At 34.6% G+C, this 27,517-nt stretch overlaps 1 protein-coding gene across 1 annotated transcript in view; it reads right to left on the bottom strand.

The window, feature by feature from the left end:
• Positions 1–27,517, bottom strand: part of LOC145671246 (RING finger protein 207-like) — a 456,974-nt gene that overhangs the window by 9,200 nt on the left and 420,257 nt on the right. The window contains exon 11 of the mRNA XM_081740160.1: positions 15,242–15,336. Coding sequence (XP_081596286.1) covers positions 15,242–15,336 — 95 coding nt within the window. The remainder of the gene's footprint in view (positions 1–15,241; positions 15,337–27,517) is intronic.

The raw sequence follows: 27,517 nt of genomic DNA, 5'->3' as shown, positions 1-27,517 counted from the left end.
TAAATATTTTTTTTAGATTATTGCGAACGATTCATTCTAGCAAACTCAGTCCCTGACAGTGATCCGAATTCCTCTTCAGCGTTGACCGAAGAGAGCTCGTAGCAGAGATTAGTGTTATAAAAAAATGTACATTGAACACACTTTATTCACAGTTTATCCAGGAAAATTTAAAATAAATTGAGGAAATGTATCTGGTGCAAACAACACTACTGCCATAAGATATCCTGTAAATTTAAACTGGATTTTTTTTCGAACACTCTCCTGAATTGCACTTTGCTTGTTTTGCCTCAGTTGAAAGCTGGTCAATGTTTTTTGTAAGTTATTTACAGAAGTCATGGTATATAATTCATTCAGAATTTGTAGGTTATTTACAGAATTAAAGCACACAATAAAATTAAGCCTAATAATTAAAAACCAAAACAGCTGATACAAAAGAGGTACTGGTATATGAATTCCGAATGTCACATATTCATACATCAACATATACATATGTGCGTAAAAGAAAAAAAAAACTATATTCCAAATCATCCGTCTTGGTTGTTACGCAATGCACGATGAACACAATATACTTCCACATGAGGCGAAACAACGCTTACCAATGTGATATGTGCTGGAAAGGAAACCTTGAAACCCGCCAGATGAAAGATCAGCATGTAACAGAAGCTAAAAATCAAAGAACATCAACACAAACAGCACTGCCAGTTCTACACCCAGAAATGTTAACTGGGAGAGGTCCAAAGTCTACATAATATGGAAACTGTCTTATACTGCACCCGAAAAGACGATAAGTAATTCTTACTTAGAGTCATCTATATTTTTAGGAGAAAATGATAGAACGATTATTTCTATAAGGAAAGAAAGAGTAGGCTACATGATGAGGCGTAAAATAAAATATTTAGCATACATCAATCGTTTCTCTGTTAAACAAGTATATTTCGTTAAGAAAGTCTACAAATGTTAGTGAAGTTTTGGAAATTTTTGGAGAACCGGACCCGGTGGACCCCCTCGTGGCTACGCCCCTTAGCATTGCTAACTAGTCCCAAATTCAATGTGGCGTTCCCCATCATACAGTTTTATGTGGAAATTATCAAGAGTATAAAATATACTTATTTTATAAAATAAATATGTTTATACTAAAATACTATCCACAGAGAGGGGGGAGAGATTCTACATACTGATTTATTAATATTTGATTCAAAAATTACTGTAGAAGAAGCCTTCATTATGAATATAAGCTAAGAATTAACTTGTAAATGCGGGTCTACTTTAGTTTGTTTTCTCCTCTACTAGATATTTTCTTTCTTATCTTGTAATTCTGCAATCACTTCTTTTAATTGTCATTATATTGATTTGCTTCAGTATGGTCCCGTAATTTAAAAATATGAATGCATAAAAACAAATTCCATTTGTTAATTGCTAGTGAAAGAAAATTCAGAAATTTTATTTAGCACGAAAAACCTTCTCGTTCACTGGAAACCGTGCTGTGTTGCAGAAGCACTGCAACGACCAGTCCGTTTAACTTCTGAAATAGGGGAAAGGAGACTTAACATTTGCTCCAATTGCCGCGCTGAAGGAATCTGGTCGTTGTATGCTCGCTGCAACACAATATAAATTAGAGACTCTGTGACGGATTATTTTTCGTTTTTCAAAACGGATTAACGGAACGGACAGTTACAGAAGTTAAAAATATGTTATTTAAAGTGTATGTATGCGAGTATTAGAAAGTATTATTTCTGTTCTTTACTACTATTGATAATAATATTTTTTCTTGAAATACTTTGGTCGTTGTGCAACGCTGCAACACTAACATTAGCCGCCACTGTGTTTAACTATAAAATTGTTGATATGTAAGACATTCATCAATGAATAGATCACATTGAGATAAACAAAATGACGTTTGAACGTGAATTATCATGCGTAGTTTTCAAGAAAGCTGAGGAAAAAAATAATTTTTATGGCGCTAAAATGTATGTCTTTTGTTGCCAATAAAAACGTTTTTATTTTGATAGAAAAAAATCTTATTTATTTGTGAGCGAACAGGGGCGGATCCAGGCCGGACTTCTGGGGGAACGGTGGGTTGTAATACTGCTACTTAGAGCTACTTTTAAGAGCTCCAAACTCTGGGATGGGTTTTATTTATATATAAAATAAGAAAGGTTCATCTTCTCGGGGGGGGGGGGGGAGATCGCCCCGATCTCCTCCTGGATCTGTCACTGGTAGCAAAATACATGTACACTTAACTGGCATTGTTGTTTGCCTTTAATTAATGATGACACATATTCTATCCATACAGACTAGTTGTATGCATGTATAGCCCTACTATCATTATAAAAGCACATATATTACGAACAGAGCCTGCACTAAGCAATTAGCTGCCCCAGCCTCTCTTTCCCTAGAAATAACCAGAGCCGCACCTACGGGAGCGAACGGGGCCGTCACACAGTGGTCGGAAACTTGGAAAAAGCGGACAAAAGTAGTTTGTTCCGAAATAATGGAAGTTAACGGACGTCTATCTATCATTCTATACGTAATTGCCCTTTCTAAATCGATTGCAAATACTGCGAAAGTGATTCTAACAACCTCTGCTACAATATGTACAGTTATATATACAGGGTGGTTAAAAAGTGTGGAAACCCCTCGCATAAATGTCAAATACTGCAAAATATAACCAAAGAAACAATGTAGAGGAGTAATAAAGGTGAAGAAAAATTGGGGAGGACATAGAACAATGAAAGTCGCCATCTTGAAATCCACCATTCTGAATCAAATCATACATACAGTTTATAAATTGAAAACATGTTGACGCCTTATGTGAATTGGACATCGCTAGTCAGTACGAAGTTATGACAGAAGTTAAATGCATCCAAGAAGCGGTTACAGGTTCAATGTGCTCCCCCTCCAATTGTATGTGCAGCTCATAAAAAGACGCTGTAAAACAAATGAGTGTTTGGCCTTAAGATACAAAATTAAAGTTCGCGGTTTTTCACCTGACTACTTCCAAGAAACACTGATACTTACTGGGATGTAATTTAGTTCAGGATTATGTTGTTTCGGTAAAATTAAAATATTCAATATAGAATCTTCTTATATACTACTGCACTGACGTGTAATTTACAGCAGCTCCACATGACTGATAGTTTATTTCTGCAATACGTATGTGAGTTCACTACAGCTTTGATTCAGGGACGAAGGGCAATCCAAATTACATACAAGACAATATACCTTTTCCCTTTGTAAGACTCAAGATAGCAGATCTCAATTGTGATCACAACATTGTTTACCACGCTTTTCCAGTTAGATTGGACTGACTCCTTCAGGTGCGCTTGGCTGCACCTACTTCCAATGCTCAACATTTGTAATACTCATGGTCAACTAAATAAGCCTTATTTTGCAGATAAGCAAGGATAAGCTTAGACTGCAGAGCTACTAACATCAGCGTATATGTAACTTTTCGGTAACACTAACAAAGCCATATGACAATGGATAACAAATAAAACTTTTCATTAAACACACAGTATTTAAGTTCAATATACTATTCAACCGCTTTCATCGACCTCAGAAACGATATAAATGGTTAAAACATATCATATTGTTTGGTTCATTTGTTTACTGATTTTTCGGTATTTTTATTTGTTCATGTTTACATGCATTTTATGGACAGCGAAAATATTTCTGTCCTGAAACTCCGGGTTTGGAAGCAGGAGAGATACTTATAATTAAATATCGATACCGATTTCATAGGCAGCGAAGTTGACAAAATTGACTTTTGATCCTTTTTCCCAGTTTCCGATCACTTGCGTCGTCCCGGGCGCTAATAGCAAAAGGCGCTGAACGAGCAAGAAGAAAGAAAAGTGTTGGAAAAGAGTAAACCGCGCCGCACTCGGCATACTATTAAATCAATATTGTTGTCGGTTCGCAAAGAAATAGATTTGGTAAAATTTTTCTTGTGAGCTACACTCGCAACCCGAACGTTTCAATAACAGTCACAACTTTTTAGTTAATACTTTTCAAAAAATTATTATATTTGATTTAATAATGACGATGTGATATACAAGGTGCCAAGTAATTACTTACAATGTACGCAGGGTCGTTTTCAAAATCAGAAACGGTTAAGTCTGAAATACGTGTTCGGCGTTTTGATGGTGACGAGTTTTGTTAATTAATCCCATTTTTCTACCCAATCGGATTAATCACGACGGAGGAAAATGAGACGGATGAAGTGACACAATCAACCTGCTGTTTGCGCGGAAATATTAAAAATGAAGGTAAATAGGGGGAATAATAACATTTTCGAACTTGAAGCAGTTGTAGAATAGGGTTTAAGGGGCCCAAACTTAACCCAACGAGTTTCGTCTTTTCAAAGACTGATCACTACCAGTGATTTTTCTTTTATTTCATTGATATATAAAAAGCTTCCAATCTGAAGGAATTTATTGAGATAATTTCTCCATCAACTACTTGTATTGCCAGGACTTTTTTTTTGTGTATTCGTATCTAGCTGTGTGATATTTTTATCTGTATTTTATATATATATATATATATATATATATATATATATATGTGTGTGTGTGTGTGTGTGTGTGTGTGTGTGTGTATTCTTGTGTATTTCTAATATGTTAATTAATAATAAGTAACCTTAAATTCAGAACTTTCATTTATTAAGAAATTAAGCAATCACTGTAATTTCAAAGATATGTAGTAGCCAGACTATATTTTAAATTTTAAATTCAGACATTAAATATATTATTCAGTTCCATCGATCAATATTTAGAAATTCGCAAAGAAGGCTCCTTTTTGAATTTCAGTTACATTTCACTTTTTTTTTTTTTTTTATTGTGAGTCGAAATTAAAATGCTATTTCTGTGGTCACCTATAGGATAAAATGTCAAAAGTTTAAATTATTACTGGAAATTACTGCAATCATCCATTTCGAACACACTAAAAACATAATTCCTAGTGTATTGAAATTTCATTTGTGACTGATAGTATGAAACGTTGTAAATAGTTGTAAATTTGTATAACTGTTCTCCAAGCTTCTGTATACCAACAAGAGGTAGTTTTGTCAAGTTTAACAAAAAGTCCAAGATAAGCCTCTTGAAAACAGCTCTTCTTTGTGAAAGAATGCGTAATAATTCCTTTGTTTGTTGATATTGTTTGTCCAAGCAACTTGATAAAAATTCAGCGTAACATAACAACAAAAGCTGCTTCTCTTATGTGAAAAGGAAAGGAAAAAAAAAACGATAGGAGTAAAAGCTTGATATGATCAATGTAGGAGGCAACGAATTCTTTTTCACCCCGGGCGCCGAAATCTCTGGCTACGGCTTTGGAAATATATACTTCATATCAGCCTTTTCCCGTTCCCCAAAACTTGCCGCCCCGTGCAAATACAGGTGATCCAGCCCTGATTAAGAAATATATTTTTATGTATGCCAAAATCAGTTCATTTATTTATGATGCGGCCGAATAAATACTTTGATTTAAGCGGTAATATTTAAAGTTCAGCCAAAATATAGCAACTCTAATGCAGGAAACAAAGGAAAATTGATTCCTTGAGAATATTAAAATAAACAAATAAATGAAATATCCATATAATTTAAGTTCGTCTTTAATTTGAACTACTTGCCTATTCCTTGCTCCTCCTTTCACTACGGTCAAGAAGCAAAGCTTCCGTTCTAGTTGCAAGACTATGGATTTCAAGTTCATGATTCAACGTGGAATACTTCACAACGGTGTACTTAAATAATAAGTGAGACAAGTGAGACACTGTTTTATCTGTACAACATGTACCTGTACACAAAATATTTTTTTTTGTAGCGTTTAGTTAGTTTTCTCCCCCTTTTTTTAAATACATAATACATTGCAACGAGGAATTGTAAACCCTGCTGATTTGGTCATCTGTGAAATTTGGTCTCCCTATAATTAAATCACCAATGCATCTTGGCACCTTGACCACACTGAAAGAACATTATTCATACATTGCAAACTTTAAATTCACCACTGTATGACACCTAAGGTGCTAAACTGGTCAGTCGATTCTATCCGTGATCTTTTAATTTTCTGGTAGCCTTTTAGAACACTTTTATATTGTTTTAGAGGTCATAAGGGCAGCAAAGTTAATGCAAAACAATAGCTTGATTTTAAATGCCCGAAATAAGACCAAAGCAATGTGGCAAATAATCAATAAAACTCTTGGCACAAGCAGGCCTAAGAGTGTAGAATATCTTAAACTAAATGGTAAAGTTATAAACAATCCACAGCAAATTGCAGACATATTTAATAATCATTTAGTAAATTCAGCTGATCAAACGAATAATACTGATCACTTAAAAATAATACAGAAACTCCCAAATCAAGGAGAAATAAACACAAAGTCTATGTTCTTAAATCCAGTTTCTATAGATGAGTTAATAGGAATAATTAAATCCTTATCAAACAGCAGTTCTTCAGGTATGGATCGAGTCCCTTCCATTGTAATTAAAAGATGTGCGAAACATATCACACATCAACTTTGTTACCTTATAAATTTCTCGTTAGAAAACGGTATATTTCCCACACTACTTAAAAATGCTGAGGTTGTTCCAACTTTTAAAAAGGGTGATGAAAATGTCATGACAAATTATCGACCTATTTCAGTGTTATTGATATTTTCAAAAATATTTGAGTCAGTCATGGCAGAACGTTTTAGCAAATTTTTAATAAATCATAATATTATCTCGACTTTTCAGCACGGTTTTCAGAAGAATAAAAGTATTGATACCGCTTTATTTGATTTTCTTACAGATGTCCTGAAATCACTTGATGATAAGAATTATGTTATAGGTTTGTTCATCGATCTGTCAAAGGCATTTGACAAAATTGATCACAATATTATGCTAAATAAATTGTCTCAATATGGCATACGTGGCGTAGCAAACCAGTGGTTTTTATCCTACCTAACAAATAGATGCCAAACTGTTCAAGTGACAAAAGTTGAATCAAATCGATCCTGCACTTTCTTTTCAAAACAAACAAAAATTACCAGAGGTGTCCCTCAGGGCTCTATTTTAGGCCCTACTCTATTCATAATTTACATAAATGATCTGATAAAAACTTTACACCCCACAAAATGCATGTTATATGCTGATGATATAAATATAGTTATTACTGAACAAGACCCAATTTTAGTATTGGTAAAGACAGAAAAGGTTATAAGCAAAAGAGTTACTTGGTTGAATGCAAATAACCTTCTCCTAAATACAGATAAAACAGTCGCAATAAACTTTCGTTTTCCAGGAAATAATCCATCCTTCCCTTCGCTAAACATTAATGGAAAACAAATTGAGTATTCTAATGCAACAAAATTACTTGGTGTTTACATCGATGATGATTTGTCTTGGCAAACCCATGTTAAAACATTAAATAAAAAATTGACTACTTTATGTTTTGCGTTCTTTAGGTTACATGATACAGTTTCACGAAATAGTTTATTATCGATATACTATGCAAAAGTTTAATCACTCCTCAGTTTTGGAATTATTTTTTGGGAGTCAGCCGTATGCAGTCAGGAAACATTTCGGATACAAAAGAAAATACTACGAATAATATTCAGACTAAATAAAAGAACATCATGGAAGAATTTTAACCCTTCCAAGCCTATACATATATAAATCTATACACTTCGTGGAACAAAACAAACAGATGTTTATACAAACAAGAGATATTCATGCATACAACACGCGGCAATTAAACGACATTTACGTAGTACAACAAAATTATTCCAAGTACCAAAAAATGTTTATTTAAGTTGTACGAGACTTTATAATATGTTACCATCACATTATAAAGAGGTAACATATTTGTTATATACAAAATTATAATGTTTGTTATAATTTTGTACTTCAAATGGGTAATAAGCTGTAATTACAATTTGCATTTATATGCATGACAACTGTAGAACTTATAGGAGATACTCTCCATATTGTATGTCAAAACAGGCAAAATAAATAAATAAATAAATAAATAAATAAATAAACGAAAGAGTGAAAGGCATTAAAAATAACTTGCCAAAAGCACGTAGGTAATGAATCTGTTCGTATGTTTATAAACAGATCACCATAATTAAGCTTTTATGTTTACATTCTAAAATTTTAAGATATTTCGTAGACTGGTCAAGGCAAATTTATTGAGGTGTCGATGGCCTTTCTTCGTAATGCAATCGAAGTATTCTGGGGAACAGGTGCAATTGATTAGTGACAAACGAGTGACTCATGTTACATAGTACAAAGAAGAAGAAAAACTACGCTAGCCCGTGTATCATCTTGATCCGTGTTGGCTATCCTGATTAGCAAAGTGAATGTAGGATATATTCTGGAAATCTATTACAAGAATCCTCGTTTCTTGTTGTTTCACGAAATTCAGGGTCGTATCTGTATGTATTGTTATAGGTGGAATCAGGAACGTACGCAGGGGGTACGTCCTGCTCCTGGGGATCCGAAATCCCAACTTTCTGTAAATTTAATCTAATTTTAGGGCTAATTTTACAAATTTTAATATAATTTATCGTCATATTGAATTTGGACCTCTCCGAAATAACTTCCTGCGTACATCCCTAGGTGAAAAGCAAAAAGAATAAAAGAGTTTACAGTAGCATTGGGCAACTAATTAAGCACACTCAATTTACAATTAAAGCATATAGTGCAAATGTCATTGCAGAAACAATTTTCACCATACTAATTAATACGCAACAAGAAGGAATCGACTGATTGATCCCACATTTACGACACACTATGTGCACCTCCCTGAAAAACAACCAGAAGCAGGTCAGAATTACACAGTTCCATAGTTGTTGAGTGTTATGTTATGTGAGTATGTCTGGAAGGTCGATAAATCTCTCATTGTCGAACGTGGCAATCTGAACAGGTTTCTGCTTTTGACCGTGGAAGACTTATAGCACGCTGCAACTGCAAATTTGGCCGATTTTTTGAGTATCAGTTTAAAAATTACATTTATTTTCAGGGCGGTTCCATATAAGACTTCTACTCATCAAGTAGAAGTAGCGATGGCCGTAAATCTGTAACGATGCATTTCTCGACATAAGGTCATATGAATTTTTTTGCTTGTCTAACCATAAGGAATCCACCACTGAAATTTTGCCGTATCCTTTTTGTTACACCCTATATATATATATATATATATATATATATATATATATATATATATATATATATATATCACAGTTTCAATGTAGAAACGCAAGAATCCTTCCAATTGTGAAGCAAATAAAAATGAGACAAAATATTTAAGAACGGCGAACAAATTATCATTAAAATTGGAAAGAAGCAGAAAGGTAGAAAAGGCAGTAATTGTTCTGGAAGAAACCTCCCAATTTCAAAATCTCAACTTCATGATTAAAATTTTGAACAATTGGCATTTGTCGGAGACTTATTCATTCTACATGGTGTTTGTGGTTGATATTTCTCAGAAAAAGTATAACTGTTATAATGCGAATCGAATTTATCTTTCGGTGATTTTTGTAATGATATGTTAGTCTCTCATTGTATAGTCTTAGGAAAATTATCGAAAGACATACTTCACAATGCCTTGGAATTATGACGGTTGCAACTTACATACAAGAGATAAAATTTGAAACAACACGTGAGATCAATAAGGAGGTGGGAGTTACACCATTTACACTGGAATTGCTAACACCGAGGAGTCTAACGAGACCTAAAACATTCTGTAAACTCATAAGAATAAGGCATTATGTTAAACTATTAAATTATAATGGATGCTCAAAAAATATATACACACTTTGAACTGTCATAGAACACTTATTTTAAACTGAATGTTCCAAATGGTAACCTTCAACATCAATATATTTCTGAGTATTGCTTTCGTACTTCGCATCGAAATGTCCAATGAAATTTCTATGCACACTATTTGAATCTCATTCCAGAGTGTGTCCAGGTTACGTGATTTTCGACGGTACACCTAATCTTTTACTGTGTCCCATAAGAAAAAATCGAGCAGCGTAAGGTCTGGAGAACATACAGGAAATTCAATTGGTAATATCGACTGGCCTAGTATATTTTAAGGCAGGTATACTCGCACATTCCTATGATAGTGCGTCGGGACGCCATCTTGGTAATATAACCTGTAATTACCGTTTATTGCATGAACGATAGGGAAAATGGAATCAGCAAGAATTGTTAGGTAATTTCTTCCTGTTACAGTACCGTCAAAAAAAAAAAAAAAAAAGTAAGTCCCTTAGGAGATAAACCACACATTTACACCAGGCAAATTTATACCCTTTCCGAAAGTAATGTGGGGATTATCTTCGGCCGAGTACATACAATTATGCCTATTGACAGTCAATTAAGTTTGAATTGTGCTTCACCCGACTAAACAATGCTACTCATAAATTCTGATTCACGTGTAACCATCTCCTGAATCCCGAAAACCGACCAATATCAGTCACAGGACTTAATATATACAAACAATTGTGAGACATTTGCTAACCTTCAAATTCAACTGAATAGCCAATATCATGCCTGAAAACCCAACACGATATTAGAAGTTGCCAGTTCCATCTTTCGCAACAGAAACCTCCTTAGACTTTTATAAAGTAATTCTATAAATAATAATAATAAAAGTCATCCTATTGTGATTATTCATACTGCTTGATCAAACCTTTATCACTAAGGCAATAAGAATTCTGAGGGAATCTCCTGAACAATGTGGCCCTGACGTTCCGAAGTACGATGGAACCTTGACAACAAGTTTCGGGATCTGCCCACAGGAGGAATAAAGTATTATCATTCTTTCAGGAGTTTTGAGTTAGGTATTTTACTTTGAATTTCTGTAGTTTGCGCGCCATCTCTCTGCAGAACCAAACTCCAACCATTCTTGTGATCTTGACTGCAAATTTGTAATTACTGGTTCTTTTACATACGTACATTGATAAGAGTGCAAACACAGTCATTTGAAGATGTCTCAATTTTATAATACTTTATAGCCACAATCTTCTATACTTTTAAATAATACTTATACAAACTGACCATTAAAATCTAGACATCTATTTACTTGTATAACGACAAGAAATTAAAAAATCGAAGTTAAAAAACGAACCATACGTACTATAGATTGATACTCTCTGTGTGTAAGTTCATATACTGAATCCAGAGAAGTCAAGTAAGTAATTTTGGACGTCCAATTCAATGAAATCGTATTATTCATAGGGGCTTCAGGGTGAATTTTGTTATCTTTTCAATAAGCTCATTTTCTCCTCTGTCGACAAGCTCTCCGTGTACGCTCATGATACACAAACCATCTAATCTTTCCTGGACCATTCTTGATCACAACCACATTTTCACTCGTCGCAGAATACTAAATGATCTTTCAGCTGTACAAGTGACCCGTTCTATAGTTGCTTCTGCAATTGCTAAAAAATGTGGTGCGAGTGTCAGAGAAGATCAATATATGGTTCATTGAAATCCCTAATGCGTCACATTTCAAATCAACACTGAACTTCCGCACTGAAATTTTCCTTGCCATAAAATATCCTATTTCATCTGTGAGATATTAATTTGAACGTTTCAGAAGAACAACGCAGATGCTACGTTATTTTCTTTTACAAATCATTGGTGAAATAATTGGTACTATATAATGAACGAAAATACATATAAGAAAGCACTCTACCTCAGATGTGCTAACACTCTGATTTGGCCCTTTTTCGTTGGCCTGCAAGTTGTGGAGGTTTATTTCCCAAATAAGTTTTTCTACAGCTTCTACTATTTTTGCCATTATGCCTTGAAACGTCTCAGCCGGTTCAGACCAATGACTTGACGAAAAATTAAGAAAAAGTTATCTTGACAAATAGTGAAAACAACCAATTTTAACACATTAATTCCTCTATAGGTGCGAATTCAATGATATACAAAGAGTGAAAATGCACGACTAGACCGGAACTCGAACCTGGGATCTTCGGTTAAGAAAAGTTCTTCAATATGACCTTCTGTTTTGTGCAGCTTCATTGATACTGCTTGAAGAGCAACAGTAACAGATTCAAACATAGAGCCGTATTTCGCAAATAATAAGTAAGGAACCTCGTTGACGAATTTTTGCATGCACTTGTAGACAATGTTTGTAGTGCGTTTACGATAACAAAGAAGTTTTCGTGGAAATATGGATACTTTTGTGTTTCGAAAACTACCGTACTTCACGAGAAAGAGGAATATTTGATATCAAATTTCTTTTTGTTACACTATCGCAGATAATATTGATAACCTCTGAACAGACTTCATAATGTTTTAAATTACAGTAATTTTCTTTCGATCGTGGATGACCAAATTTAGCCTATGATTCGAGCAGTGAAAGTACAACGCTCCGGAGTATCGATCTTCAATATGTTTATTTTAACACCTTCTTTGCGTGTTATTGTACTACATCTGTCAAAACCCTGACCAACTAATTTTGACAGATCGCGGCCGACCTCAACTAAAGTTAACAATAGTTCGAACGATTGCTTCAGCATGAAACTTACGATTGCTTCAGCAAGGTAGGCAAATCTCCTCCCCCCCAAAAAATTCTCTCACGTTTGGCTTAACTCTTCAAACGAATTTCGACTGAAAGCTGTTCAGTACCAGATATACCCATCGTTTCATCTACAGTTACTGACAACACCTTCACAATGTTTGCTTCACTTACTATTTGTATTCAAACAAACTTGTCCACCAATTGCAATTAGTTCTTTTTGTATTCGATATGATACTTGTTTCGCATTTCCTGCAGCAGAATCGCTATATTGTTCCTATAACACTTTATAACCCTTTTTCCCATGATGTTTAAGAAGATAACCAAACACAAGACTGAAGTGAGATTCTTTTCTACAAAGAGAAAAGTCATGAGTTGAACAAACCAGAAAAATGCCGGATATAAATTCACGTAGCTCTTATTAGCTTTTACTTTATCACGAAGTTGCGTAGTCATTTATTCAACACTTTGCTGCGTCTTATCGGCAACGCTAAGAAAATTTGTTGCACGTGCTATTGACTCTGTGCCGTGTTGAATTCGTATGTTCTTTACAGCTAGAGTGAAAATTTTTATACTTGGTAAAAGTTCGCGCTATAAACTATTCTTGCACATCACGGTGAACCACTAGTCTAATCAGTGCACATGTACGACAACCACTCTTCTGAACAGCTAAATCTGGTCTATGGTCTGCCCTACTCATTTAAAAAAAATAAATTCCGTAATTAATTTCTTTTTAGCCATTGTATCCTACCGAGTACCTCACCTCCGAACACTTCCAAAAAATGGCGTTTTAAAATCCCTCAATATCAAACCTCCCCTAGTGAGAAACAAAATTTTTGACCTAATATTTTTGAAAAAAATTGTAAATGGCCACATATCATGTGAACAATTGTTAAGTCAGATCAATTTTCGCGTACCCGCTAGAACAACACGGTCTAGTGATCTCTTTTACACTCGAGCGGCAAGAGTTAATATTGTCCAAACTTTCCTTCTAAACCGAATTGTCAGTACCTATAATCAGTTACCAGAAACTGTAGACGTTTTTTCAAGTGAGTATACTTTCAGATCATCTATAAATAAGCTATTTTTGTAATATCGCTGTTGTGTTGTACCATCTTGACCTCAAATTGTGATTAAATTGTTAGGTTATCAAATTGTTAAAATGTTTCAGAGTAAAATGGCCTAGTGCTGTATCTGAAACCTGTTATAAATAAATAAATAAATAAATATGCAAACCAATTGCTAAATGAACTTTCTTCTAACCACTTAATCTGAATGGCCGACTTCCAGATTGTGTTTGCTTTGAAATCAGATGAAGTATTTTGTATCTACGGATTACGCAATAGTTTGACCTTAATATTGTCTGATATGGAATGAAGTTGTCCGAAATATTTTCCAATATCATACGGATTCACTTCTCATACGATACCAGCACCAGAGCAGTTACACCATGCTCAACGTTATCTTTGTCTGTCGAGTTATCACTTCTACAAGAATCACGAGATACTGACCAACTATGACATCCATATTTTATTCTGGTACATCTTGGTCCACAAATAATTGTACTTTATTACTTTCCTCAATGGGTGGGTCAAGCATGATGTCTATCCGGCAGTATTCCGGTGGATTCCAACGACATGGGCTACACGTAGAATTTACATGTTTAGTTATGTTTTACATTGACATAAATTATGTAAGAGAGCAGATAATTGCCATTTTCCACCAAATTTCCAAATGAAAGGTCTTTAAAGAGGTTATTGATAAAAAATTTAAAAATATAAGAAAGTGTCTTTACATGTAAATAAAATGAAACACACACCGTCCTTGCTTTCTTTACATAGCGGACGTATGATTTAGAATCGAAATGTGAGTTTTTGGACCTTGAACTTAGGTTGAGATCGGAAGTGACGAAATTACTTTTCTCACCCACAGTCCTTTGATTTTTTTTTTTAATGACGAATACCCATACTGGAATACTTTGTTATACAGCTTTCACAGAATCATGATTATTTACCCGCTGAGCAACACTTTTAATGTTACATAATAAGCAGAAATCTTATCTACGGAAACCAGCTTGTGAAACCACATTATCCAAGTTAATGTTTCGAAACTAAGATTCAGATTCGAAAGTTTCTTTCAAAAATGAGATTTTAAAGCACTGGTATACGTAAAGAGTTCTTAAAAGTGTCGGAAAAAAGTTAATTCAGCTTCTTCACTTGTAGGTATCGTTTGTCAGACACGTTAAAAAATCACATTTAAATTCCAAACAAGGAAAGCCAATCGTCTCAGCTTGCCCCTCCCCCTCTGTGGATGCCTGTGTTCGTGAATCCTACTTCTTTTTTAAGTTTTTCTGATTAATAATGGAACATGAATTAAGAGTTTCTTTAAACCAAGGAAATACATAGGAAATCCATAAGACAACCGTCCTAATAAGTTTTAATAACCTATAAATCTGTGTCACTGTATTTTAAAATAGACAGACCACCTATGCAAAAAGCATGAAAGCACCTTTCATACACAGGCTGCATAATATTTTTGTTATAGAAAGATACAAATAAATATACAGAAAGGACATACATGTGCCAAACACATATAATCACAACGTTTAATATTTTATTATACATTACTGATTATATGAAGTGACAGTTTCTAATTTGTATGTAAGAAAAGTGCTTAGAATCCTTTTTCTCTCTTTGACTACATAATCAAAATCTAAAATCAGTTACCTCACCTTTAACAAGCGGAATATTTTCTTCCAAAGGGGATGGAAGCATTTGACCATGGTGAACTCGGCACTCTGGTTTCTGCCCTCCATCGTGCCTGAAACTAGGAGCAAACAACCCCTCAATCCTGCTAACATTGTCAACAAAAGAACGAAAAATATATACACGAAAACTATTATCCTTTAGAAAATGAAGCAAACTATTCCAAGAAAGGGATATTCCATTTTAAGAAAGGAGTTAGTTACTTTTAAAACAAGCGACATAATACTACATAATTTACCAAAAAAGATATAAACCATACAGTTTTATACGAAATTTTGACATTATTATTTTTTAAATACAACAATGATAATTAGCTTGCATATAAAGATAAAGTTTGTATTTTTCATCATATTGACTTTTACTTTGGCTTTCCGAGTTGGTTTTAACACTTTGTACAAACAGGATATTTGTCAGGAGAAATATAATAAAGATGCAAAGAAAAGTCCCTACAATTGATGATAAAAATTCAAAACAAAAAAAGTTAGGACCAGATTTATATCCAATAGCAATTTTGAAAGACAAATATGAAATATATCATTTTGCAATACGCTGAAATGAAGATAATTTCCCGCAGATCAAGTTTTAAAACTTCACTATAAAGCAGTCAAAAATTATTATTTCTATGAATTTCATAAGAATAATCCTAGGTAAACTACATTAAAAATAGAATATTTGCTTAACTTATATTTGATTAAATTCTGTTTTTATAATATTAGAAGGATAAGGCTTAAGTTTTAACTGTTTGCAGCCACCTATATATCCAGTTTCTCGATTCCACGTCAATATCACGTTTTGTCCTTTAGAGGCAAAGCAGTCAGTTACTGTGGTTTCCATCTGCTGGTGGTTGATGAAGCATCATGATTTCAGGAAGTGCGTCATGGACCGAAACTAGTAATCCGCAAGATCAAGATGAGGATTATTTGTCGAGTATGGTATCAGTTCGATACCATCAAGTTCCTGAAGTTTTGTTGCTTTTTCGATCTGAGTGTTTTTATGTGTTAGCCTGTTGCTATTTTTGGCCCAGTGCAGCATACATCCGCTATAATTTTTCGGAGTAAAGGTTGTACGACGTATGATCATTAGGATGGTACGACCATAAGGAACGAACTTGAAGAGAATCACCCTCTTGTTGTTCCATCCACACAGAGCATGACTTTATGCTCGAAACGGCCTTATTTGACGATCGGTTCTGGAAGTCGGCCCTTGCTCAAACATTTTTTTCACATTCGAATTTCGAAAAACATTCACTTTTGTTTGCATGTGACAATCCGTTTCAGAGAATGCACAGACGCGAATTCTGCAACAATTGTCGTCACACATCTTCTCTGGGTCTGAGCTGCGGTCAACTCATGTGACACAATAGAGCAGATCCTTTTTTTTATTTTTTTTTATTTCTTGAAGGTGACGCATTAAAACGGACTAGGACTTGCCAAGTTAAGGCGACAATCGTAGTGTGCTGGTGGATAGATTTTCCTCAATCGCGTCTCGTATGACTTCAGAATCTGTTACCCTTGGGCGGCCGCACTTCGACTGATCTTGACACTTTTACAATCTGAAGGAAATTTCTGAAACAAATGAGTTGCTGTGTTATGATTCACTGCACCTTCCCCTTTCACATGTTTTGGGTTGCTGCCGCATCTTTGTGCCCGAGTTCGAACTCATAGAATATTATTTGACGTATCAGACGTTTATGAGCCCACATCGTCAATGTCATTAAAAACTGAAGATACTGACGGAGTGAGTAGTTCCATGTTAAATAGTTCGCTTGCCATAGTACCTCTTCGGCTAGTTGGGCCTAGTACTTAAGATCGATCATGGCATGTACACGCACCTGCTATTTGAGTTGTAAAAATATCGCGAGACTTATGACTATCTTTGTAGTTTAATGTCCGGGGACTATATGAGACCTACTTTGCACAGGCCGTGATGATGCATAAGTACGACAATTCTTCATATTCAATTCTTCTCTTAATTCTCATTCATGATATTTTAAATAATGTAAAAAAACATAGTTATCACTGTCGAGTTTATCTTGAGCTGCATTTAACAATGGTGGAGTTATCAGATCACACTAAGGCTATTATTAGGATCAACCAAGTGGGACTTATCAGCACATTCCGTAAGTAATGTCGCTGCAATGTCGTCATTTGACCAGTGAATAGTGAAGTAGACGACACGTGCCATAGCCATGTCATACGTATAGGTCACTTCGTTGTGCAGCAGTGTGTAGAAGGTTTTGGAATTATGACTTCTGTTTGATCATCACACTGTCGAAGGACCATATACGGCATGTCGTATTGTATGAATTGCACCAGGGACTTTCACCCAGCAAAGTGCCACGAAACATCAATGCCATATATGGCGATGGTGCTGTGGATCTGTAAAAGTGCCAGAGATGGTTCCAGACGTTTCAGTCTGAGAACACCAGTCTCAGTGATAACCCATGAAAATAGAGACCTGTGAAGCTGGGCAACGGTGCCTTGCGAGCTTTAGCTTTTAAACTAATATGTAAAATATACTGAAACCTTGTATGATGGAAATATTGACAGTGGTATGTTGTTTGACATACTCTGCAATGCTACCAGGTTAACAGTGGTCCCAACCCAAAATAAAAATACATTTTTTGAAATTGCACTACGTCAGGTTATTATAAATTTCAAATCTACGTATTAAAAAGAAAACTCAAAATATCATATCTATTGTTCAGAGTAATAAACTAAGAATGCTACAATAATAAATAGGAATAAAGTCACAACGAATTAAAAATTTGACTTTCCTCAAAAGGCCTCGTTTCGAAAAAGTGCTCAGATAAGTATTACACCCAATCATATATATCAGTTGGGGCAGTAATTTATTTCGAGAGGCGTCCAAAGCTTTTGGAGGAGGAGGGGAAGTTCAAATTCAATATGAGGATAAATTATATTAAAATTTGTTAAACAACCCTTAAAATTAGGCCAAATTTACAGAAAAGTTCAGATTTTGAGGATCTGGTCCCCCAGATTGCATATCCTGTGTATGTCTCTGAACTGGGAACCTTTCGGACATAATCTTTTCAAGGAAGTATGCATTAAACCTTCTATGATTGCTAAGATATGCAATACTCCTTCAAACTATGTAGGTGCGAGAATTTATAAAGATTATTATAATAACTATCAAAACCTATGGTTTTATTGTTGTAGAAGCAAAGATCAACAACAATTGATATAAAAATTTCACACAAGTAAGTCATTTTAAAGAGTGAAGCAATGCCTATCTGTTTTGTCATTTCCCCGGAAATGGTGTAAGATATACTGATGTAAACGGCAATATGATCTTTACATGTTTTGAAACTCATCTACATGATTCGATAAGGGAACCAAGAACTTTCTTGAAATAAAGTCTTACAAAAATTTAAATTTTCAATTCCTTGTAACTTTGATACAATTTACCCGAAATAATCGTACTTATTTGGTGCATTCCGTATAGAATTATGGAAGATCACACTAAATTAGCTACTACGGTGTTTACCAGATAAGTCTACCAATTTGGTAAAATTACTTATGTGATTGGTGATAAATTTGTGGAATGCATGTGTAATATTAGGTATATTATATTACCAAAGTTTTTCAAAGATAGTTTACGTGGATTACAAGACTTTAATTTATCTAAAAACTTGGACATGGAATGGATTCACGAACATCAAATCTTTATTATATTCAAGTTAGCAATTTTTTGATTTATTTGATACACCTTTCCTTTCCTTCCTATCCTGAACCAAACTCCCTCTTTCTCGGTACGCTTTCTTCCGTACATTTTGTACGGTATTATTTGGTACGATGTTTTAATCGTGTACTTTCTCTAGGTATTTATCTTCTGGCATTTCATTCATAGCAATTGCGTTATTTCCTCATTTTTAGTAATGTGTTCAATATTTTTTTTCGAAATATTCTTCAGAATACTTTTTTTTCCTTTTAAAATTTCTAATATTCTTTTATTTTACATTAACCCTTCTAATCTTCAACATCCTTCTATAGCACAACATTGCGATGGCTTCCATTCTCCGTTTTCCCTCTTCTCAAGTCCATGCCTCACACCCATACAATGCTACATTCCTACGTATGTCTGCATAGATTTTTCTTCTTTTCTATGTAGATGTTTCCAGCCAGAAACATTTATTTTTCTTCGAATGCTTCCCTCGTCTGAGCTATTCTGGATTTTACATGTTGTTTATACCTGTTATCACTTATTATTTTACTTCCTAAATAACAGAATTCCTTCACAACTTTCACCAGGTGATCGGCTATTTTGAACTTTATTTTACTTCTTTCATTTCTTGCGCACCTCATAGCTTTTATATTCCTCTTGTTGATCTTCACCTTACAATTGGCGCTAAATACTGTTTGAACATACTTTTATCTGTTCATTTCAATTTGGTGCTGTTGTATTCCGTCTAAACGCATTTCTATTTTTTTTTTTTCAGTGTCTGCCAACAGCACGATATCATCCGAAAATTTAAGTGTACGGTAAAACTTTGGTATAAGTTTTAGCATAATTAGACAACTATGAAAAAAGTACATAATTTCGATCTGAAACTGTCCAAACACAATAGGACCAAACTTCCGCTTTGCATAATTTTACTATCTGAACACTATATATATATATATCAGATAGATCAATAGATAAAGAGAGAAAGCTACTCCACTCATTCCATTCCAAATGTTACCCATCAATTGAGATAACTTTGGAACAAGTCATGTTTTCAAGGAAGTATATGTTAAACATTTGATTTGTGCCAAAGTTAGACTTCTACAGTATTTATTATTAACTACATGTTCAATCATCCTCTCCAGCATGTTTTAAAAAAGTTATTCTAAAAGTTTAAACATATTTGTTTGTAAATGAATAAAACAAAAAAATAACTCCCAATGAACAAATTAACAATGATTAAAGAATTAACTAAGAACGTACAATAAAGTAAACATGAACAAAAAAATCATGGTGTAGAAATACAATAATTGAAATGAAGAAAAACGTGTCCAAAGGTACACACAAAGTAGAGGTTAAGCAGCTAAATATAAAAACCAGCTTGCTCACACTGAATGAAGATTCGTTGGCGGCCTCGTTTCGTGTAAAGATTTATTATTTTAAAAATCTCATTTAGCATATAGTTTAAGATGTCTTTATTATTTGATTATTTCTAACCTATTGCAATTCCGCATGGTGCTGAAGAAACAAGCATTCATAGCTTTTTGGTTAATTCGCTTGGGGTACAGCTCATTTTCATGGTTTAAGAACTTAAGCTAGCTCTGGCAAAAATTTGATTGCCTGAGCCTTGATTGGACGTGAAGTTAAAATCAAAGGTTATGTCACGGACGTCAAATGATGGCTTAACACCCAAAACAAACTCATAGTCCCCCAAGTGAGGGTTAGTCTGTGTTTAATAATTACAGCAAATTAATAATGTTTATAACAGAATGTGAAAGAAACACTTTTAAAAAAAATTAAACTACGTCAACATGTAAAAATAATTAAAAGAACCTAATTAATCATCCACTTTATACTCTCATTTGTTTAACTGGACGAACACAGACCTAAAGGAAAAGAGTTTTCTGCCCAAATCTCGTTAATAGTGGGAAATTTTAATATTATAGAAATTGACCCTCCTTCTCTCTTAGAAATATAATTTTTAAGACACTGAAACTTATATTTTATTACTTTTAGTTAAAAGTTGAAATACCGAGTTTCACACATCCAGCTTAAGCAAATCCTTCTTTTCTTTATAAATATTTTTTGAATAAGTAATGGGGAATTCGAACATTAAAGAAAAAATGAAATCTTTGAGTTTTACGTCCCACAGTTATGCCGATTAGGCTAAAGGAGACGATGAGAAATAAATGAAATGGTGGAATGAAGAAAGTGGGAGGAAATGGGAGAACCCCGAGAAACCCATGAGCACGGTGTTTGTTCACCACGAAATCCGCACGGCGCGAGCTGAGATCGATCCAGGGACCCCAAGCACCGGAAGTGAACACTCTACTACTGAGCCACCGCACCCCCAAACATTAAAGAAAGTGCACTCTTTGTTCTTTCTCTTTTATGTGTTGAATTATCAGGTTTTTTTGTTTGTTTGTTTTACAGTGGAAAGTTTATAAATATGTCAAGTTTCATTTTACTAGCTTCAGAGATTTGCGAGATACGCTACTCTTTTTTAAAAAAAGAAATCTTACCCCACTCTTTTTATGATACGTATTCCAAAAATTCTTTCTTATATCCTGCTTTCGTAAGAAAATGATTTTATTAAAATTAAAATTTAACGACTTTACTTGTAGTATGCCCAGAAAGTCACTTATCTTAACTCTTTTATGCAAGAGTACAGAAGATGAAGACAATCAAACAAATGGACTTCCATAAACAGTTTCCGATTTCTTATTTGTATATTTCCCTGGGAGACCCGGGTTCGATTCCCGGCGGGAGCTCATGTGGTTCGGATTCCACGTTAATCAGTAGGTCCACGTCTCATATAGCCTCGCTGCTGAACGGGACGCTAAACTAAAATCAACTCAACTCGTATATTTCCCATAAGCTGTAGTTTTAAATTCACGCACTGTCAAGACCCAGGTTTCTGAAAGGTAACAATCTCAAAATATAATAATAATAATAATAATAATAATAATAATAATAATAATAATAATAATAATAATAATACTAATAATAATAATAATAAAATAATAATAATAATAATAATATATGTATATTTGTACGTGTATATATATTTATTGTATAACATTGTTATTTATTGTCTTATTGAAGCTTTCGTAATTTGGAAATATATTTTTGGTTTACTTTTAATATGAAAAAGCCTGCTTCCCTGGATAATTCGCAGGCTACATCCCTAAATGACTATGTATTGGTTTCTTCAAACGTATTGTATTGCGTATTACATTAGTAATTTAGCGTTATTTGTTGATTTTTCTTGCTTATACATATAAACTCTATCAAAACACACTGTGAAATATAGTAACTGTCTGCGTTCTTATTGTATATAGTCGGTATTTAATGTTTACTTGTGAAATATCTAGTGGACTTTTGAACTAATTAAGCAAACTTTGGTGAGCTTTTGTCCTACCTTTTGAAAGTTAACGCGCTTTTGTCCTATTCTTAATAAAATACATTCCACAGAATATATATATTGCTATTCTGAATGCTTGTTTGGTTTCAGAAAAGTCTGATAAAATATGCTGTTTAAACAGTTTTAATAAATTCTCTTTTAGAAATTTGTTATGGGATTTTCGTATCTCCATTTGAAAGAAATGAATTTCTTAACCAATTAGGCCTATATAATTAATTCTTAGAATGAAATAGGCTATATAATGTAATTCATGTATAACTGCAGAACAGATAATGATAATAATAATATTAGTAATACAATTATAGCTGTTACCGTTGGAATTAGTTACGTTCGTAACATTATTGTCACGTAAATTTTAGTTGCTGCATCGTTGCAATTTCGTGTGGTGGTGGAGGATTTCAGAACTAAACCAGGTGAATGAAAAAGGCACAAGACCTAGACGGCACAAGTCCTAAACAGCATAAGACCTAAACGGCACAAAACCTAAAAATCATTTCGTGGCACTAGTCCTAAACGGCACAAGTCCTAAATGGCATAAAACCTAAACGGCACAAGACCTAAACGACACAAATCCTAAAAGGCACAAGACCTAAAATTTAGGAGTAGTGCCTATATTTGTAGGTCTTATGCCGTTTAGGACTTGTGCTGTTTAGGACTTATGAATGTTACCCGTTTCTATTAGAGAGCAGTGGAGCTTTGCCTTTCTGACGGAGCCATGGAATTCCGCTTTCGGCGATAACAGGGTATTCCACACTATGCTCAACATCCAAAAAATGTATGTATCCCAAAGTTATCCCAGCTGCCCTAAAGTAACCTCGTTGTAAGGTATGTATGTCTATGAATCATTCCTGGGCTGTGATTGGGTGATATCAATAAAACGGAGAAGTTACTCATTACTCCCAATTTTGGAGGAGTTACTTGCATTGGTATCAATGAAAGGAGAACTGAGTACTATTCGTCTCGTCTCAGCTGACCTCGGAGAAGCCCTTCCCCTTTGGAGTAATCACACCTCTATTCTCGAGCTGAGTAACTACGCATACTCCGCGTTTGATATCAAGAAAATTCAGACTGCTCTGTGGTGCAACTTCTACACATTTGTGGAGCGAGCTCAGTAGGTGACTCTGTGCGAAATATGGCAGAGTATATGATTGTTTTGCAGCATAGAATAACTAATAAACTGCATAGAAATGTTGCAAATGGTGATTTCAAAAAACATTATAGGCTCATGAAAGAAAATGTAGAGTGGTTAGCACATTTTTTAGGAAAATCAACCGAAACTCGGGGTGGTGCACTAAGTAATGATGAAAAGATGCGGGTTTTCTTGCGTTACATGAGTGATTCTGGATTTCAGGTCGGAGCATCAGATTTTGGTGTGGCTCAAAATACTGTGTCTATGACTATTACAAGTTTAATGGATGCGATTATTGCGAAATCTGAAAACTGGATTAAGTTTCCGGCAGGCGTGCGTGATATGCAAGCAGCAAATGCAGGATGGCAAGAACAATATATATTTCCGGATGCTATCGGAGCACTTGACTGTACACATGTGGTAATGAAGAAACCTATTATTTTTGGAGACGAATACGTTAATAGGAACGGGGTATACGTGTGTATGTATTTTGTTTATGTCAAGGCGGAAGGGGGCACGTCTGGTGTGGAAAACGCTATATGTATTTTGTTTATGTCAAGGCGGAAAGGGACACGTCTGGTGTGGAAAACGCTAGCAGATGGACGTGCCTTACGACGTGACTGGCTGGACTTTTTAAAAAGGAAACAAAGGGAGCCAAAAGGGTAAAAGCCAAACAATCTACAAAGAACTTGGACAACATGCGATATGAGCTTGTCGTGTTAATCTTGATGTTGCTGGATTCGAATCAGCATCCATCAGCTCCAATAGGTTCGTTCCCATGTTTCAGTATTACTTTCTTGTTTCCCGTTTTCAAATCAGTCTTTTGTTTTATTCTCGCTCGAATATTAACGATTTTCTTTTGGATTTGTGTCTCAGTCGTTGGTGTATTTGATATTTCGTTGCATTTCACTGTAATTGGTTTCAAAGCTTGGGTTTTTCTTCGTTTACTTTCTGGTAGCTGTGACTTTGAAAGTACCAGTAGAAACTCTTTTATAATATCCACAAATGCACTTTGATTGAAACTATCGTTGCTACTTGTCCCTTCCATGGCGTTTAGGATGCTACACCATAGGTTAACCACAACGAAATGACAGCCCACAGATGGGAGAAATGAATAATCACTCCTCTTATTGACACGACTCGCTGCTACGTGCAGATGAAACGCGAGTAAACGTTCATAGATCTGGAGCAGTCTCGACCTGAGTAGATGCTTATTTTATTAATACGAAATTGAGGGAGGAATTACTCCAGGTGTAGTTACTCCGATTCTCTAGCAGGACTTCTCAGGAGTAGTTACTCATTTTTATTGACATCATCCATTTTCTTCATTTATTTATTGCTTCTTCAATATAGAGATCAAACAAAATCACCATTCCACCATAATTCTCTTATGTAGAAACATTAGAATTTACAATTTTGGAAGAAGTCAAACTTCCCAAGGATCAATCAAACTCACTTTTCGGATTTATCAAGTCCGTGTACAGTTGGAAAGCATTCTTTATCATATAGTCATTGTTTTGTGCTCCTTCCCATTTCTACCAAGTTCTATTCCTTACAAAATATATTATATAGGCAGAGAGAAATCTGACAGTTGGGAGACATTCAGATCCCTAATTTTGTTTCACTCGTCGCAGCTCACTTGCAACATTTCAAGTTCTTAACGTATATATCAAACCGCAGTGGCGTACACAAGGGGAATTTCTGGGTTTAATCCTCTCATTGAGCAAGATATTGTATAAAACACACATTTACCATCGTAATATATATATATATATATATATATATATATATATATATATATATATATATATATATATATATATATATATATATATATATATATATATATATATATATCGAAATACCTGAAAAATATATGAAATTGGGAGGCTGAAGCTCTCCCCTTTGATGAACTTCTGCGTACGCTACTGTCAAAATATATTGCATTATTATTTTAATTTTTCAGCAACACTTCTTGTATTCTTATCTACGTTGTACAACCTTCAATTTCATTTAGCATCTCTTCACCTTCTAGTGGAATCCTATCTCGATGTGCGTTTATCATGTTTCGGTTGCAATCAATGTTTCAGTTTCTCCTTTAAAACTAAGTCTGATCTGTAATGTCGCTCCTTTCATTTCTCGCTGCCAAACCTTACCTCCAAAGTTTCCTAGCTCTGATGTCTATAAATTTAACCCACCATGGAAGTTCCATTTCTCCACGATAGCCGATACAAATATTACAAGTTGCAAATTAAGAGTATAGAACAATAATCTTTGCACAATACATTTAGTTATCTCTGAATATGGTTTATACTTAAACACAAAAGATTAGAAAATACCGACCTAGGCCAACAACAAACAGCGATACTGTACAACAAGTACTGTCTTCGAGCTACCGATACAATTTTCAATTCACTGATTCTCAAAGAAATCACATCTGCTGTGGAAACTAAGACGTTTGAAGTATTATTTAGGATTGCAATCTAAACCAAAGATCCAGGAACTCATGAGGTCGGCGCTCATGAGTTCGGAACTCATGTCCTTCCAACTTCAACATTACGAAGTGTTCGTGAGGTGAAGTAACTATAATGTCAGATGTGAGTACGGTATGAGAAAAAATTATGTAAGTGTGAAGTCGGATTGTTACGACGTGTGATGTTGACTGAGGATTAATGTTGGATCTATGCAGTAATGTTCAGTAATGTTAAATAATATCCATCTGAATAAACTGTAGAATTTGCTTATTATACCTAATATATATTGAATATTTCATTATATTTACTCGATATCCAAAGTACTATTTTTACAATTGGTTTGTTAATACAAGGGATCAATATTGCTCCTCTTGCTGTAAGTTTCGTCCTAAGGCACTTTCGCTGACTGATTTTATGTAAGTTAGTGGAGCCACTAACTACAGAGCAGATACAGTGCTAGTTTCTTTCTCTAGTGTAAAACCTGTATATGTTTGTCGCCATCGGTTCGACTGAAAAGTGACCACTTTAGACAGGTGACCAACTTACAGGAGATAAGTTTGTAATATATCGCACAACCCGGTGGAAGACTGTTACAAGTCAAAATTACACATTTGTGGGAACATACCTTTATGTTTTTATTGTACCAAAATCGCTCCCTTTAATACTGGTATTTCTGCCATCTAGGGGTTAATTTGTTTAGTTACGTTTATGCGAAAACATCCCCAGGTGGAGGTAGTATTCTCTTCTCTATTCTCTTTTGAGCGATGATAACTCAAAATTTCCTTTTTTTTTGAGTTGTAACAATTTTCCACCGGGTGTGTGATATATTAGTTTGTAACTCGCATACTACAACTTCAATATTCTAATCACTGGTCAGCATGGGTTCGGTTGTCTCCAAGGTAATAGCTGTTTTTTAAATAATTTTGACATGCTCATTCCGAAAATGAAGACTGTTTCTGTCACGTATAGTTTTTGCACAAAACTACAGTATATTACTTTCCTTAATTTAAGAGAAGAAAGTGTTTAAGATGTTGTCAATAATAGATGTCGCATGTAAACATGTACAAAATACATGTAGTCCAGGAAATCTAGAGCAATTTTACCCTCAACCTGGGCAAAATTGCAACCTTTAGTTTTACACCTGTATTTTGTTTAGATACCTCACCTGATGAAAATATCCAAAATCCGACAAAATCGGACCACGGGAACACCCCCAAAAACGGTTTCAAAATGGCCGACCATGTTTTTTTTGAAAAAATCGTAGACCTTTACGTTGGCGGCCCTAGTAGCCCTCTTAATTGACACAGAGACATGAATGATACCTCGTTGGAACGCTCATAGACCACAAATTCCAACGAAGTGACTTTTGCACTCATCATGCCCAACCCGTAGAAGAAAAAGAAGAAGAAAGTTGATTTTTGTTTTTTAATTTGTATTTCTTGGACCCTGGCAACACTGCACATCCTCATACGCCGGCAGAAAAATTCCCACGCGTAGACCAGACATCGTTAACAATAATATAAAAAAATGA

This window comes from Thermobia domestica, chromosome 15 (assembly GCF_964235325.1).
Source record: "Thermobia domestica chromosome 15, izTheDome1.hap1.1, whole genome shotgun sequence".
NCBI classification, from domain to species: Eukaryota; Metazoa; Arthropoda; class Insecta; order Zygentoma; family Lepismatidae; genus Thermobia; species Thermobia domestica.
Note: the sequence above shows the minus strand (reverse complement) of the source record. Positions and strands in the feature narration are given on the sequence as shown.